Source organism: Taudactylus pleione, unplaced genomic scaffold (genome assembly GCF_031769625.1).
Source record: "Taudactylus pleione unplaced genomic scaffold, aTauple2 ptg000305l, whole genome shotgun sequence".
Taxonomy (NCBI): domain Eukaryota; kingdom Metazoa; phylum Chordata; class Amphibia; order Anura; family Myobatrachidae; genus Taudactylus; species Taudactylus pleione.
The window spans coordinates 2343951-2357697 of record NW_028284706.1 but is presented as its reverse complement, the minus strand read 5'-3'; the positions used below and the strand labels follow the sequence as shown (position 1 = coordinate 2357697).

Here is a 13747-nt window from a genome sequence, read left to right as displayed (position 1 = left end):
GGATGATATGTGCAAAAGAAACAGACATAATGGGGGAATGTAATAGAGTCAAGAGTTCTAAAAATGTTCGAGTTCACAGTCGTATGTAATAGAGTGCGAGAACATGCAAACTCGTATCAAACCTTCTCGCCCTGGCAAAAAACACCATCCAGATGTTGCCCATGTTAAATATACAACTCGCACAATGTAATAGGGTGCAAGTTGTAAACTCGCACAAAAAAAAACTAGTAAAAAGAAAAAAGTTAAACTCTAGTGAATTTAGGCCAAGCGTGCAGGCTTCTGTGTGTTAAAAGTGAATGAAAATATTAAGAAAAAAAAAAATATGATGTGGGCTGATTATACCCAGTAGGAGGGGTACACACGCATTTTGTGCGAAACCGTCCCACCCTGGGGAAATCAGCCCTGGTTTTAAAATCACAGTAGGTATCCACAGCTATGGTTTCTCTAGGCTAGGCTGGCAAACCCCAGTGCTAGTTAACCTGAAATCAATGAGGACCCCCACATCCGTTTACTCCCAGGTTTGGGGGTAACTAGCACTGGGTTGAAAGCAGCAGTGCTGGATTAAAAGTGAAGGGGGCACCCATGCATTTAATAATTGGCTGGTTTAGTTGGTTAGATTAAACACTTTTGCATTACCCAACTTGTTGGAACGACAGTTTTCAGCAGTTTAAGAGTTTTTCCGTCGGGCATTCAAGATTAATTTGCTCACACACACTGCACAATTGTTCCAACCAGCCATGTTGGAATGATAATTGTGTAATGTGTGGCCAGCTTAAGAAATACACAAACAAAAAAAGCTCTGATTAGGCCTAATGGAGCAAAAATCTTCTCAACTAATATACCATATTATTTATAAAGAAAATATTAAGGCCTTTAATATATAAAGTAAATCTGCTTTTAGAACTATATGTTGTTATTGTTTAAAACACACCCCTATTTAATAAAGGGGGGGGCCGCACCAGGTGTCACCACTTGTTGCAACGCCTCTTGATCAGACTGAGGAGATGCTGATGGTAAATGTGCTGTTTAGTAAAATACTTCTCCCTGCAGTCATATATTCACTGCAAATATCTTCAGCTCTGGCATGCATTTACATATTTTATACACACAAATTAAATAGGCCAGAGGTTCCCAAACTCCACCATTTCAGTCCAGGTTTTAAGGATAGCCAAGCTTGAGTCTAGATGGTTAAATCAAATTGACTAAGGTACTAATTAAGTCACCTGTGCTCAAGCATGGATATCCTTAAAACATGGACTGTAATGTCAGAGTATTGGTCCCTCTGATATAGGTTATAAAATGAGAAAAAAAAAAACACACATGCACAGTACTGATAATTTTGGAGAGGGATGAGCTATGTGTTGGGGGTGTAAAAGACTAAAAATATGCTGTAACTAAGAGTAAATGATCAAATAACATATCTAGAATCAAAAATTATATATCCTAAAATTATACTCTCACAAGATGTCACCATCTCTCAATATACAACTATTAGCTAGACAAAGATAGGAGGTAGCTGCTATACCGTGCTTGTAGGTTGTAGGTATGAAGCAAGACCTTTCAGTCTGACCAAATTATATCCAGACAAAAAGGAGGCAGGCTTTATTATTTAAAATTCAAATAATAGGCCATGTTTTAATCCAACGCTCCATGGGGCGTCGGAATGATATTGTGGTTGGTGGGGGGGGGGGGGGGGGGGGGGGGATATGCATAAAATCAAACAGGCGCACCCCCCCCCCCCCCAAATAATAATAAATATCCCCCAAAGGCTGCAATGCAGGTAGTGAGCAATACTCCTCACCTTATATAGTAACAACATGCAGAACTGATCACAGTACAGGAGGTGTGGAGACTGGGCTTTAGCTAGGCCATACAGATGATATAGTGCACAGGTTCTCCAACAGTCCTCAGGACCCCAAACAGTGCATGTTTTCCAGGTCTCCTCACAGAATCACAAGTGAAATAATTAACTCCTCCTGTCGATCTTTTAAAATGTGTCAGTAAGTAATGAATACACCTGTGCGCACCTGTGTGGGATCCTGAGGACAGAGTTTGTGAACCACTGCTATAGTGTGACACTCTGCTCTCATCTCTGCACACATGCACTCGGCGCCTGCAGCATCTGCATGTCCCTTTCCCACTGCTGTGTGATCTATATAACAACCAAAATAATAGCAGCTGATGATATTTATCATAGATGGCTTCCTGTTGAAGGTTTCTTGCCATCAATGGGAAACAGTTGATGGACATCCCTGCATCCAGCAGGTCTGGATGTTAGAAGCATAGCCACAGGAGAGGCATAATCACAGACAGGGCGCGCGCACCGCACCCCCGCCATTCTCTCGCTCTCCTCTACCCCCACCTGACTGAGCGGCGGGCTGTGCTTTAAAACAGTAGGCAGCACAGCCCCTGACCGTCCCCAGCTGCCCCTTTCCCATGTTTCCAGCCGCCAATTTCACACGGGGAAGGGGCGAGCCGGCCCCTCGCCCGTTCCTGATGCCCACACATGAACTGAACATTTCTAGTGAATATCTTTTGAGCAAACAAATTCTATATATATTCCTTCAAATATCTATAAGTGAACATACAAAAACAGTATTTTAAAAAAAGATGAAATTGAAAAAGCATTTGTGAAAAATCTGCAATATCTATATCTAAAATCCAGGAAGTACTTAAGGTGTTAAATTCTCCAATGAAAGTACTGCAGGATGTCAATTTGTATATGCAAATATATAAAACGTTGATTTTAATGATCTCAAAAGTCAATATTTTGTCACTGCTATTGTTTGATTTCTTCGATACTTCATAGCGCTGCTCTGTTGTCGTCGCAATAAAGTGTCCCCCATATCCTCCTCTCGTGGCTGATCATATACTGTAGAGATGAAATATGTAGGTTTCTTCTGACCTAAGGAGAACGTTGACAACTTCTCCCCATGATACCTGTGAAAGATAAAAGTAGTATTTACTAACCCTAACCACTGCAGCAATGCCAAGCCAATCTCACTATTCTTTCATGTTTTAAGACTTACCCCAAGCCACGCCTGCATTTTGGGTTTTGTCCTTCATTCTCCAAGGCCTCTGGTATTCCTGCACCACTGGCACCAAGACCAGCTCCTTCCGTCCAGCCCTGACTCTCCATTACCTTACGTCCAACTCCCTGGCAAGAGAATTATACAAAATATGGAAGTAAAGCGTAGGCAAATTTATGGGTGGAGTCCATATTCTCCATTAAGAGGCCACTAACATGCACAGCAGAGCTCACAATCATAACATATTACATCAAGAAACGCCGATCATCTTTTCTCACACAGGTCAGGACTAAAATCACTGAATATTTGCCTTTTTTCCTTCATCCACTGGGGTAAACTGGAGAGTACACTGGGTTATAGTCAGTGGTGGAGGAGCCTGGTACTTTAAGAATAAGTCTGAACTGGCTCCACCCCCTTTATACCCCAGCTGCCTAAAGCTGGGTACACACTACACGATATATTGGATGATTTGTCGTTTTGAGGCGAACCGGAATGACAAGTAGTCCAGTGTACGCACTATTGCGCACTCTCATGCATCACATCTTCAGACCTGCCTGTAGTGCAGGCCAATCTGAAGATTTGGCGGACAACACCATGCTTCTGGATGCGTCGGGAGAACAATATATATTGAGCTGTCATACACCAGATCGTGAAGTGTGTATGAACCACTCGATATATCGTCTAGTTGCATTTGCCATTGCTGGGTACACACATCCTCTCTAGTGTGTACCCAGCATTAGAGAAACAGTTTTAGCAAAGTGGTTGAAGCTGGGCAGTGTTTCCTCAGGCTGCCGGTGAGCCTCTTTCCTTCATTTTCTTTGTTCCTGCCGGGCAGACTCTAGCTCTCAGCATTAACCAAGCTGTTGCCCTCACCACGCATTGGAGGTAAGTGGAGGGGTTAAGTATGATCTGTCCTTCGTGGTGGAGGATGGATTAGTATCTGCGTTAAGGCTCCCATACACTGTCCGACAGATTGCCGGATCAAAAACGCTAATCCACCGCCATCGATGTTCCACAATCCATCGGTGAAATTATACATGTTAGATTTCACAGATTTGCAAAATCAGTGAAATCCAACAGACTAGATTTCACCGCACCAGAGATGCTGGGTTGCAGGATCAGAACAATCCGTTGCTTATGTATGGGGGATATAAGTCGCAGTCATCCCTGTTCCGTCGGCACAGAAGCCTCAGGAGGGTTTGAGAAATGTTAGTGCCGACAGCTGCAACCATTGAATTGCTCCATCAGGTGCCTATTAGTTAGTAAAAGGTGCCCCCCACCCCCAATTTTTTTTAATTTAATTCCACTCTAACATTGCTTAATACACTGTCCCTAAGCTGGTATGATAGTTATTATCTAACACACTATGTGTGTGCAAAATAAGTTATTTGACGTACAATGTCATTAGAACACTGTTTATGAATAGACATTATCTAATGTATGTTATATTCTTCATATTGTACTTGCTTGGCCTCTACATTTTTGTATTTAGTCTTGGCCACTGAAAAGATAAATGTAAGTATACAGTGCAAATTACAGTTTTCTATAATCCTAGTGGTGCACTCTTATCTTACTGGTCTGTATAACTAGGGTCAGACACCTAATCAGGGTTTCCTTTAGCCTAAGAGTACATCATCTCCTCCAGTGAGAGGAAATAAATAGAACATTTTCTGTGACTGTTGCCGTAGAGTGTAGTCTATTCATGTGTCAGGACAGGTCTCCACTGATTGCAGTTTTTTCTACAAAGGGCACAACTTCTACAGTAGCTCACGACAGAAGATCAGGATGTAGTGCGTGGGGTCAGGGACCACATACAGCACAAATTTATACAGAAACTGTCTGAGGGTACTTTTGTCTACAGTGTTTCAGTACAGGTCAGTATTGTGGAAAGGTAAGAGTACTTAATCAACCCATTTCCTAGACTGAAGATCTTGCCTTCTTTCTAGCCACAGAAACCATTTGTAAACCCCCCTCCCCCCCCTGGGGCCTGACTTGTCAACTGCAACATCTCTCAGGTCTTCCTCATCGAGTTACTTTTTCACCTGCATGGAACAGTTGCAGAAAGGGTCTGCCAAGCTCAGTTGAGTACATGATTTTATTTTCTACCCAACCGGGGTGTTGTCATCCTTCCTAATGTTCTGGGCTGCTAGTTTGCATTACATATTACACAGCTTCCGCCCACAGGTACCCCGGCTATCACTTAGTCCATGAGGCGTTGTCTCACCACTTTTTTGGCACAGGGCAGTACAGATGGTGTAATGGTCAGCATTACTGCCTCACAGCACTGAGGTTGAGAAGTTTTTTTAAATATACAAATAATTACTTGTTTTTTGTCTGATTTAGCAGGAAACACCAAAACTGAATTCTGAATGTTCTGTTTCACTTCTGTAATCTTTCATACTCTGCATGGTAGAAGCGCAATAAGTGTACGCAGATCTCGTGACCATCCTACATGACACCCTAGGTATGTACTGTACAGTTCCATACCTTGTTGCTGTTGGGTCCTAAGGGATTCTTTCAACCCACTTGCTTGATTCCTCCACAGCCAGGTGCAGTAGGATTTTCAATGGTGAAAGGAGTAAGGGTTCTTTCACCTAGTTTTAGGTCACCTCTAATCCACAGTCCTGGTGGTCCTGGGGACAGGAAGCAGTGCGTGCTGTTCGCCAGTTTTTGGCTTAGGCAAATATTTTCTATAATATTGTCTTAAAGAGGGCCACGGCCCCTTTTCGGGCACACATGCCCCAGAGTGCCATTTTTCTAGGTCCGGCACCCTATCCAGCGCCAAACCTAAAGTGAACACTATTATTTAGAGAAATTCATGTGAAAACTGACTTTTTGGTCAAATTATGCAGTTGAAAACCCTCCCAGTGCATGATTATTAATTGGGAGTGGTGTACAAGAGGTTCTGCACTGTCACAATATTTTTAAGATAAAAATGTCCCTATATTTTCACCTGGTGCGCACAAAATTATGAATTTCCTCTGAAAAAACTGAGTTTGCAATTGAATTGCAGCTGAAACTCGCAGAGCAAGAGCAGATCATAGGACCCAACAACTCGCACAGAAATCGAAATCTCTTTTTAGTGCCTGTTTTTCCAGTAAGAACTCTACACTCTTTAAATTGCCTGGTTCCCAGCAAGACCTCTGCATTCACCAGAGTGCCAATTTCTCAGCAAGCGCTCCACTTAAATCTAGCAGCTTAAAGTGCCACAAGTACCGGGTCCATCTGCTAGCATACCATCGGTGGTGACTGATCTGTGTGTCTCGTAGCTGGGGCTAGAGCAGAGTCTCAGGTTTAATTTCCAGTTTTGTGAATCAATGTATAGGTTCCAGGTCTGTGCACCTGTAGTCAGTTCACAAACGTTAATCAATTCTGATTTCAGTTTTAGCCTACTTTAATTTAGAGTCTGCGCTGGCTGTATCTCTCAGTTTCCAGTAGTAGGTTCCAGGTCAGAGGGTCTGATTCAGACCCGGTCGCAAGCGCTGTGCGCTCGCAACCGGGTCGATGGTGGGCCAGCGCGCCCTCGGATAGCAACGGGCACTCTGTCGCTCCGTGTCTCGCAACAAAGGGGGCGAGCTGTCGATGTTGAGTGACAGCTGGCCCCTTTGGTGGGCGGGCCAGGGGAGTGGCTGCCCAAACCGAGGCGTTCCCATGTGAAACGCCTCCATTTGGGGGCGGCCCCACTGACATCACGAGTGATGTCAGTGGGAGAGATTTCGGCTCTGTTAGAGACTAAATCTCTCTGGGGCTTGCGGCAACGAGACCCTACCACAAGGATCTCGTCGCAAGCCCGATGGTCTTTACCATCGCGACCATCTTCCTGGCCGCTCGCTATAGCTGTGGGTGGTCACCCACAGCTATGCGAGCGGCCAGGTAAATGGTCTGAAAAAAAAATAAAAAAAAAAATAGCCCGGCTCTGAATCAAGGCCAGAGTTCCATGGTTCTCCGCTACAGAATCCAGGCTACTGTAGCTGCGGGTTCCAGTTCTGTAGTCTGGTCCAGTTTCTGGTCTTAAATACAGTCGCTCCTGCCAGTGCTACTTTGGCTCTGGAATTTCTTAAACGATCAGAGGTCTTATCAAAGCCAGACTTCAGCTAGACCCAAGTGTTCCGATACGGACCAACAAATACAGACAACAGTGACAGCCCGTATCTGGTGACTCTTTAAGGTGGCAGTTGGATTTTGCCAACACCTTTGTTTGGACAGGTGTCCATGTCTGTGTGATCCTAAAGACATTCCCTGCTGTGTAATATTTTTTCTAGTACATGTTTTCTCAGAGACCCTAGTGGTCCTAGGTTCCTGGTGTGAGTGGCAGAGATTCTTGCCTTCAAAAGCGACAAGTTCCTCCTGGTTGTGTACTGCTGAAGAGGCAGGTTGCTGGCTTACGACGGAGCTTCCATTTGGGATGACTGTTCTGGCCACTCCTTTTTAGTCCTCTGGATTGGCCATTCTGATTTGGGGACTGCTGGTTGCAGCCCACCCTTATGTTCCTATGGGGGGTCTCCTGGGGCTTCTATGCTTGTACTTTGTGTGTGAGCCATATGCCATTGAACTCTAGTTTGGCAATCCCTGCCTTAATCTACTCCTGGGTTTTCCATTCCCAGCATAGTTTTCTTCCTTGGAAATTTGGTCTATGCCTTTCTCTTTTGTCTTTTTGTGGGAAAGTTGGTGGCATTGCTACTGCAATCCTCCTGGTTTCCAGGCTCGGCTTATCAGGAGTTTTTCTGTCTCTAGGTCAGCCTATTTCCTTGCTTGCGAGGTTACTTTTTCTTTGTTGGTACTGAGTTTCTCTGTTCCTTGTGTACTGGACTAGTGTTGAGTGTGTGTGTGTGGCTTTCCATATGGTCACCACAAAGCAAGGTTGGCCGTCTTCTATGCTGCCTCGTCAGGTTTCTTCTTGGCAGTCTTAAGTTATACTTCTGGACCCATCCCATAGACAGCAACTCCCATTGGGTAGTCCCATGCGTTCTCCAGTGTCCCCCAGTGAATGAAGGAAAAAAACAGGCCTTTTCTACTTACCAGTAAAATCTTCCTCCGATTCCATGGCGGACACTGGACACCCTTCCTTGCGCTATGGATGGTTGTCTGTTTTGGTATCAGCCCTTTGGTTCCTTGAAGGGGGTCTGTTGTCCAGTTTTGTTATTCTCTCCGGCTTCCGTAGAAGTTTTATTAACGAATAACTGGCTCACTAATGCTACTGAAGGATGGGGTGGGGAGCCAGTACAGACTTGTTTTTTTTTAAATTAGGCTCCTCTAGCGCTGTCTACACCCCAGCGTAATCACCAGTATCCCCCATGAGAAGTACTGCAAAGTACAAAAATCCTGTTTTTGGCAATTTAACTTTTCAGACCTTTTCATAGTGACATTGTGAAACTCATACAGCAGTTCCACACTCCCATCATGTATAACAGCTTACAGCTCAGCTTCCATACAATAGCGAGCTGCCATTGAGTGGCCCAAAATTATTGTCATATAGAACAGGAGAATAGTAATCAAAAATATATTTAAAAACATTTCTATAACAAACAGAACTAAAAATTTTTTTTTTTTTAATTATTTATGCTTGCTTTTCAAAGCTATTGTTTTTGGGTATAAGTCACTTTCTGTAAATGGGACCTACAAAGGTTAGTTGCAGTATCCTTTAATAGGATTACCGACTGATGGGATGTAGTCAAAATGTCGTCATTTACAATGTCGATATCAATGTCCACATTAATAAAACATTGGCATATGCAGAATGTCGATATGTAAATGTGAAACTCTGACATTCTGCATGGAGCAGCAGCAGAGGGTTAAGCTGCAGCAGGGGAGGATTTGTAGTTAGCAATGCTCACCACTGTAAGTCATCAGCTGACCGCCAGACCAAGTAAGTCACAGCTAGACCATCAAGGCCATTTTGTCGACATTCCAATAATGTCGGCATGGTCCATGTCTACATTATGGATGTAGACAAAAATATACTGCACCCCTGGCAGATATTTTTCCCACATACCATCTCCCAACTTACAGTAATAAGTCTAACATATAGAAATACAAGAATTTAACTTTAGACCTTAATTTAAGCACTTGCAGTGTTCAATACATTATACAATTTGACTATTTATTATACCATCAAGTTGTACTATTTAAAATACAAACTTCATAGAATTAATTTGATTATAACTAAGAGAATCTTCTAACCTTTGTATATCGTTCAAAACCACCAAGGCCGGGCTTTTCATCTGCTGCGTCCCGTCTCCTGGTTTCTTGTCGCATCTTTAAATAATCTTTAGCATCCTTATCCCCAGCACCAGGCTCATAATAACCACTCATATCCACATCCCAATCGTCAGCAGTCTGTTCATCAAAATCTGGGACAGGATGAAAAATTTATGTTGTAAAAAAGGCTAAAGAATAAATGAGACTGCGAATCTGCTAAGAGTCACGCGTTATGAAAAACCATGTGTTTCTCTGACTCCATAAGACCAATAGGTAGGTTAGCCTATGCAGTGCACTCACCTCCTTCCTGTTCTTTCCACATCTGGGCATCTGTATAAAACACCAAACCTGACCCACCCTTCTCCCACTTCAGTTCAATCTTTTCTTCATACAAACGTTCTTTACAGCGTTCTTGCTCAGTGATGTCTTCATGCAAAGCCTCATGTCTCTCCCACTCTTCACATGTGTCATTATCCTAAACAAAAAAAAAAAAAAAAAATATTCACATTGTCGGTTAAAGACATAAACCAAAGTTATTTATTTCATTTTCTCACTCTGCCATTTCATTTTTATGCACTAGAAGACTGGCATGAGTGACAGAAGAGCGACTCTTGTCTAGTACACCCATGTTTTTACGGATGATGGCTGACACAAGGAAAAGTAGCTTACTGCAGTCAGGCCAATGCTCGTCACTAGATCATTATAACAGCAGCTATCAGATAGCTCTTAGGTCACCAGCTCAAAGACCAGAAGCCATCCCTCCTATTTCAAGCAAACCACTTCATTAAGCTAGTTCTAGCAAGTATAAAGGCTGCCAAATATGTACTTTATGAACAAGCTGAGAGGTTCTAAACCTCAACTCAAGTTTTCCCAACAGGTCATGTCTTGAGAATTTCTGTCTATGGAAGCAGTTGGGATAATCCAGCAAAATAGATTAACTCACCTGTGCATGATTAAAGAGATCCACAAAACATGATCTGTTGGTCATACTTGCGTACTGGGTTGAAAACCCCTGTTCTAGTTGAAGAGCACAGAATAGAAAAACAACAACAACAAAAAAAAAAAAACACACACAAACCTCCATACTGCTACTCCCGTTCTCTTTTCCACTAAGCAGGGGTGACCAAACCAAAATGCTTAATGACATCTCCTATTGCCAGAACTACAGTGTAAGCTACTTTCAGACACAGTTTAAACAGGATCTGTTAATGCAGAATTGCTGTCTTAACCAGTGTCTCACTTCAGCCAGTGACTGCATGCTGTTATTAAGCTCGGTTTGAACCCTGCATGTAATGACTGAGTAGAAGTGAGATCAAAGAAATGTACTTATTGCCCACAACACTGCTCCCAGAGACAGTCAATAATAGCTATGATGTATATCACAAGTAGTACAGTTTTTTTTTTAGTTTTTTTTACAAATATGTAGTACAGAATTAATATAAACATAGCAGTGCATTACGCTGTGCTGTGGTTAGACGTATATATACAGGTCTTGGTGATCAAGCCATCCAATACTTACATCCTCAGAGTTAGAATGCTCCTCTCTGTCATTCTCGTCTCTGAGCACATTTGATCCAATGCTGCTATCTTCTGATATCTCATGTCCAGTGGCAGTATACACACCCTCCTCTGTGCTGGAAGTCTCTGTTCCTGCATAGACAAAAGGGACGCTGCCATAACGTCTCCCTGAACGACGAAACTGTAGACCCAATCGAGTTATAAGTCTGGGTGGTAAACGGCAGGAGCGTATTAGCTGCAGGAAGACACTCAAAGGTGTGCCGACGTTTCCTTTGGGCATGAGCGCTGGAGGGTTAAGCTCAGACATTTTGAGCAACTCTGCTGAAGTCACCAGTTTTTCCACATCTGTGACTGGACATCGGACTTGCAATAATTCTCGTCGTGTCTTATAAGGAAATGCCTGCAAATCTGTTGAAGACACAATGATAAGTACTTGACTCACCCGTTACCTGGGTACACACTTAACGTTGTTTACCCAGCCCGATGTCTCATGATGGCAGGACCCGGCATCGGCAAGTGCATACACACTTGCCGATGCCTGGAGAAACAGCGGGGACCTTGCTGCATTCGGCAGCATGGACCCCGATGGCATCACCTGTCGAACTTGCATGCAGGTCCAACGGGCGATGCCATTAGTCAGCAACATAGAGGGTACACACTGGCCGATGTGTTGTCCGATCCGCCGGATCAGACGACATATCATCTCGTCTGTACCCAGGTTAAAACTGTATAAGAGACTTCAAGAAGACAGACCTGTATTGTAAACCAGTTTTATCCTGATTGATATAAAATCTACCAACGCTGGGGTGGACAAAAAAAAAAAAAAAAAAGTGGGAAAGCAGAAAAGTAAAGTATAAAATAAAAAAGGGAAACAAAGTTAAAAAATATAAACTGTTTATTTTCTGGCAAACTCACCAATTAAAGATGCTTTGCCCTCCCCTAAGTTTTGATACATCTCCCCCATAGTGTGTAAATGGTTAAAGTGTCACAATTTAAAATAATAGAGTCTGGGTAAATCAAGGTTAAATTATGGCAATAAGTTTACAGTTTCCATGTGGACTTAATGGTAGTAATTCAATTCTATGCGATGTTAAATAACCCTGTAAATGAGCTCCTGGAACTATTCAATTGTTCCCATCACACCCTGCCACTTAAGTCAGGAGAGGTAGGTCACGGTGCCTAATGCTGGGTGTTTAGTCGCGATAACCTGTATTCCCCAAATTAAGTGCCAGCCACAATGATATTAGTGAATGTGCTAAGCCCAAAACCAGCATCATGGCACGGTGTTCTGGGAGCAGAAATCCTGTAGTCGCGTGCTAACAGCGCAGGCTATTGAATAGCTCCGGGAACTCATTACAAGCGCTATTCAATCACATTGTATTGAATCGCACCCATTCTACTTTATTTTAAATTGTGACATTTTCACCATTTACAGACTATATGGTTTTACTGTGCTATTTTACACCAGCCATATTGCTTCCCTACAGAGTGCAAAGCATCTTAATTGGTGAGATCACCTGAAAATAAACAGTTTATATATTTGAATTCTATTTTTTACTTCACACTGAACTTATTCTCATCTGCTTTTCTCCATTTTTCCACCCAGCACGGGGAGATATTTTATTAATTTTACATTACATTTTAGGAGTGGATCTCCTACCTGGCAGCTTTTTTTTTTCCCCTTCACCTCTACCCAGTCTCCATATCCCCAATACTAAACGCACAGTGGTGAAGTAGCGCAGCTTCACACTTTCAAAAAGGTTATCCTTATGGCCAGTAGTCCGATAAATTATGGGATATTCCATTACTTAATTCTACAAACAATAACAAATTCACTAGTTTGTTGTATGCAGAATTTAATTATCTGGATAAATAAATGTTCTCAGGATAAACCATTTACTGGTGATAAAGCAGCGCTGCCCCCTGACCGTACTCTAGCATTAATAACAGGACAAGAGTAGATTTAGGAAACTTGCATTCATTCCACCTCTACTACCAGTATTGTGTAAGCACTGCAGGTGTAAGCGGCCCCTGCACGGCTATAGGGACTGTACCAGACTGTACCTCTCTCCGGAGTGTCTCGGATCCCGTGGATAAGGCACCTCCCGGGTAGCTGGTTCCCAGCAGCGTCCAGCCAAGGCTTCCCATGGTACATGCGCCGGAAGCTCTGGGCTCTCTCCGGACTGACGGTGACCGGGCAGCAGAACGTGTCGTACCTGGCAGCCGCTGACCCACTGCGCTCCGGGCGGTGCCGGTAGTGGAAACACACGAACCCGCCGCTCTCCGTGAATTGACTGAAGTAATGACGCAGCTGAGCTGACCGGAACCGGCGCGGTATCCCGCTAACAACAAGGAGCACCGGGGCGCGGCACGGCTCTTCCATTCTCCGAAGACTAGATCATTGGTCGCGCTACTGTAGTAGTATGTGGTGGGGATCACGTCACGTGACGTTCTGCCATCTTAGTAGAGACGATGCTATGCTGCCATGTTGGATGGGGAAGACTATTGCTGGCAACCATTTTAGTGGGAGGGCAGGGTAGCGGTCAGGCGCTAAACCCGCCATCTTGGAGAAGCGACCTATGTCGCAAATAGGCTCAAGGGTTGCGAATAAGGTTATGTCTAAATCCCCTTCGCGGAGAGGACCCTGACGTCATCAGCCAGGTGCGGATAGATCCCTTCACTAGATGTACCCTGACGTCATCCGTTACTATACACCTCGCAACCATAGTAGACGCAGGGTGGGGTGGGTGTATTCCTCTCATCCTAAACCGTAATACATGCAAAATGATAAAAATAAATAAATCTGCAAGTGTGGACCACCCGTCACTAAGGAGAAAAAACCATTAACTGAATAAAACAATGGCCCTGACACTGGGTTATCCTCTCACTGCCAACCGCCCCAGAGCTTCCAACGTGACTCTTCCCACCAGGTTCAAAATGCACCTCGACTTTTCCCCTTAATTTATGATTGCGGTTGCCTATGTAGAAACACCATTCTCATT

At 43.6% G+C, this 13747-nt stretch overlaps 1 protein-coding gene across 1 annotated transcript; it reads right to left on the bottom strand.

Annotated features, from left to right (window-relative positions):
• Nucleotides 1-1764: 1764 nt before the first annotated feature.
• Nucleotides 1765-13718, bottom strand: GPATCH3 (G-patch domain containing 3). The gene is made up of 6 exons (XM_088442125.1): nt 12810-13718; nt 10747-11153; nt 9528-9702; nt 9210-9379; nt 3030-3157; nt 1765-2940 (listed from the first exon to the last, which is right to left on the bottom strand). The coding sequence occupies exons 1-6, from the start codon at nt 13126-13128 to the stop codon at nt 2763-2765; spliced, it is 1377 nt and encodes a 458-aa protein (XP_088298251.1). The 5' UTR covers nt 13129-13718; the 3' UTR covers nt 1765-2762.
• Nucleotides 13719-13747: the final 29 nt, after the last annotated feature.

Coding starts and splice junctions, on each gene's coding strand:
- GPATCH3 (XM_088442125.1), bottom strand. CDS start 13,128: ATGGAAGAGCCGTGCCGCGCCCCGGTGCTCCTTGTTGTTAGCGGGATA. Junction 11,154..12,809: donor CCGAGACACTCCGGAGAGAG/GTACAGTCTGGT, acceptor TGTCTTCAACAG/ATTTGCAGGCATTTCCTTAT. Junction 9,380..9,527: donor GTGGAAAGAACAGGAAGGAG/GTGAGTGCACTG, acceptor ATCCTGTCCCAG/ATTTTGATGAACAGACTGCT.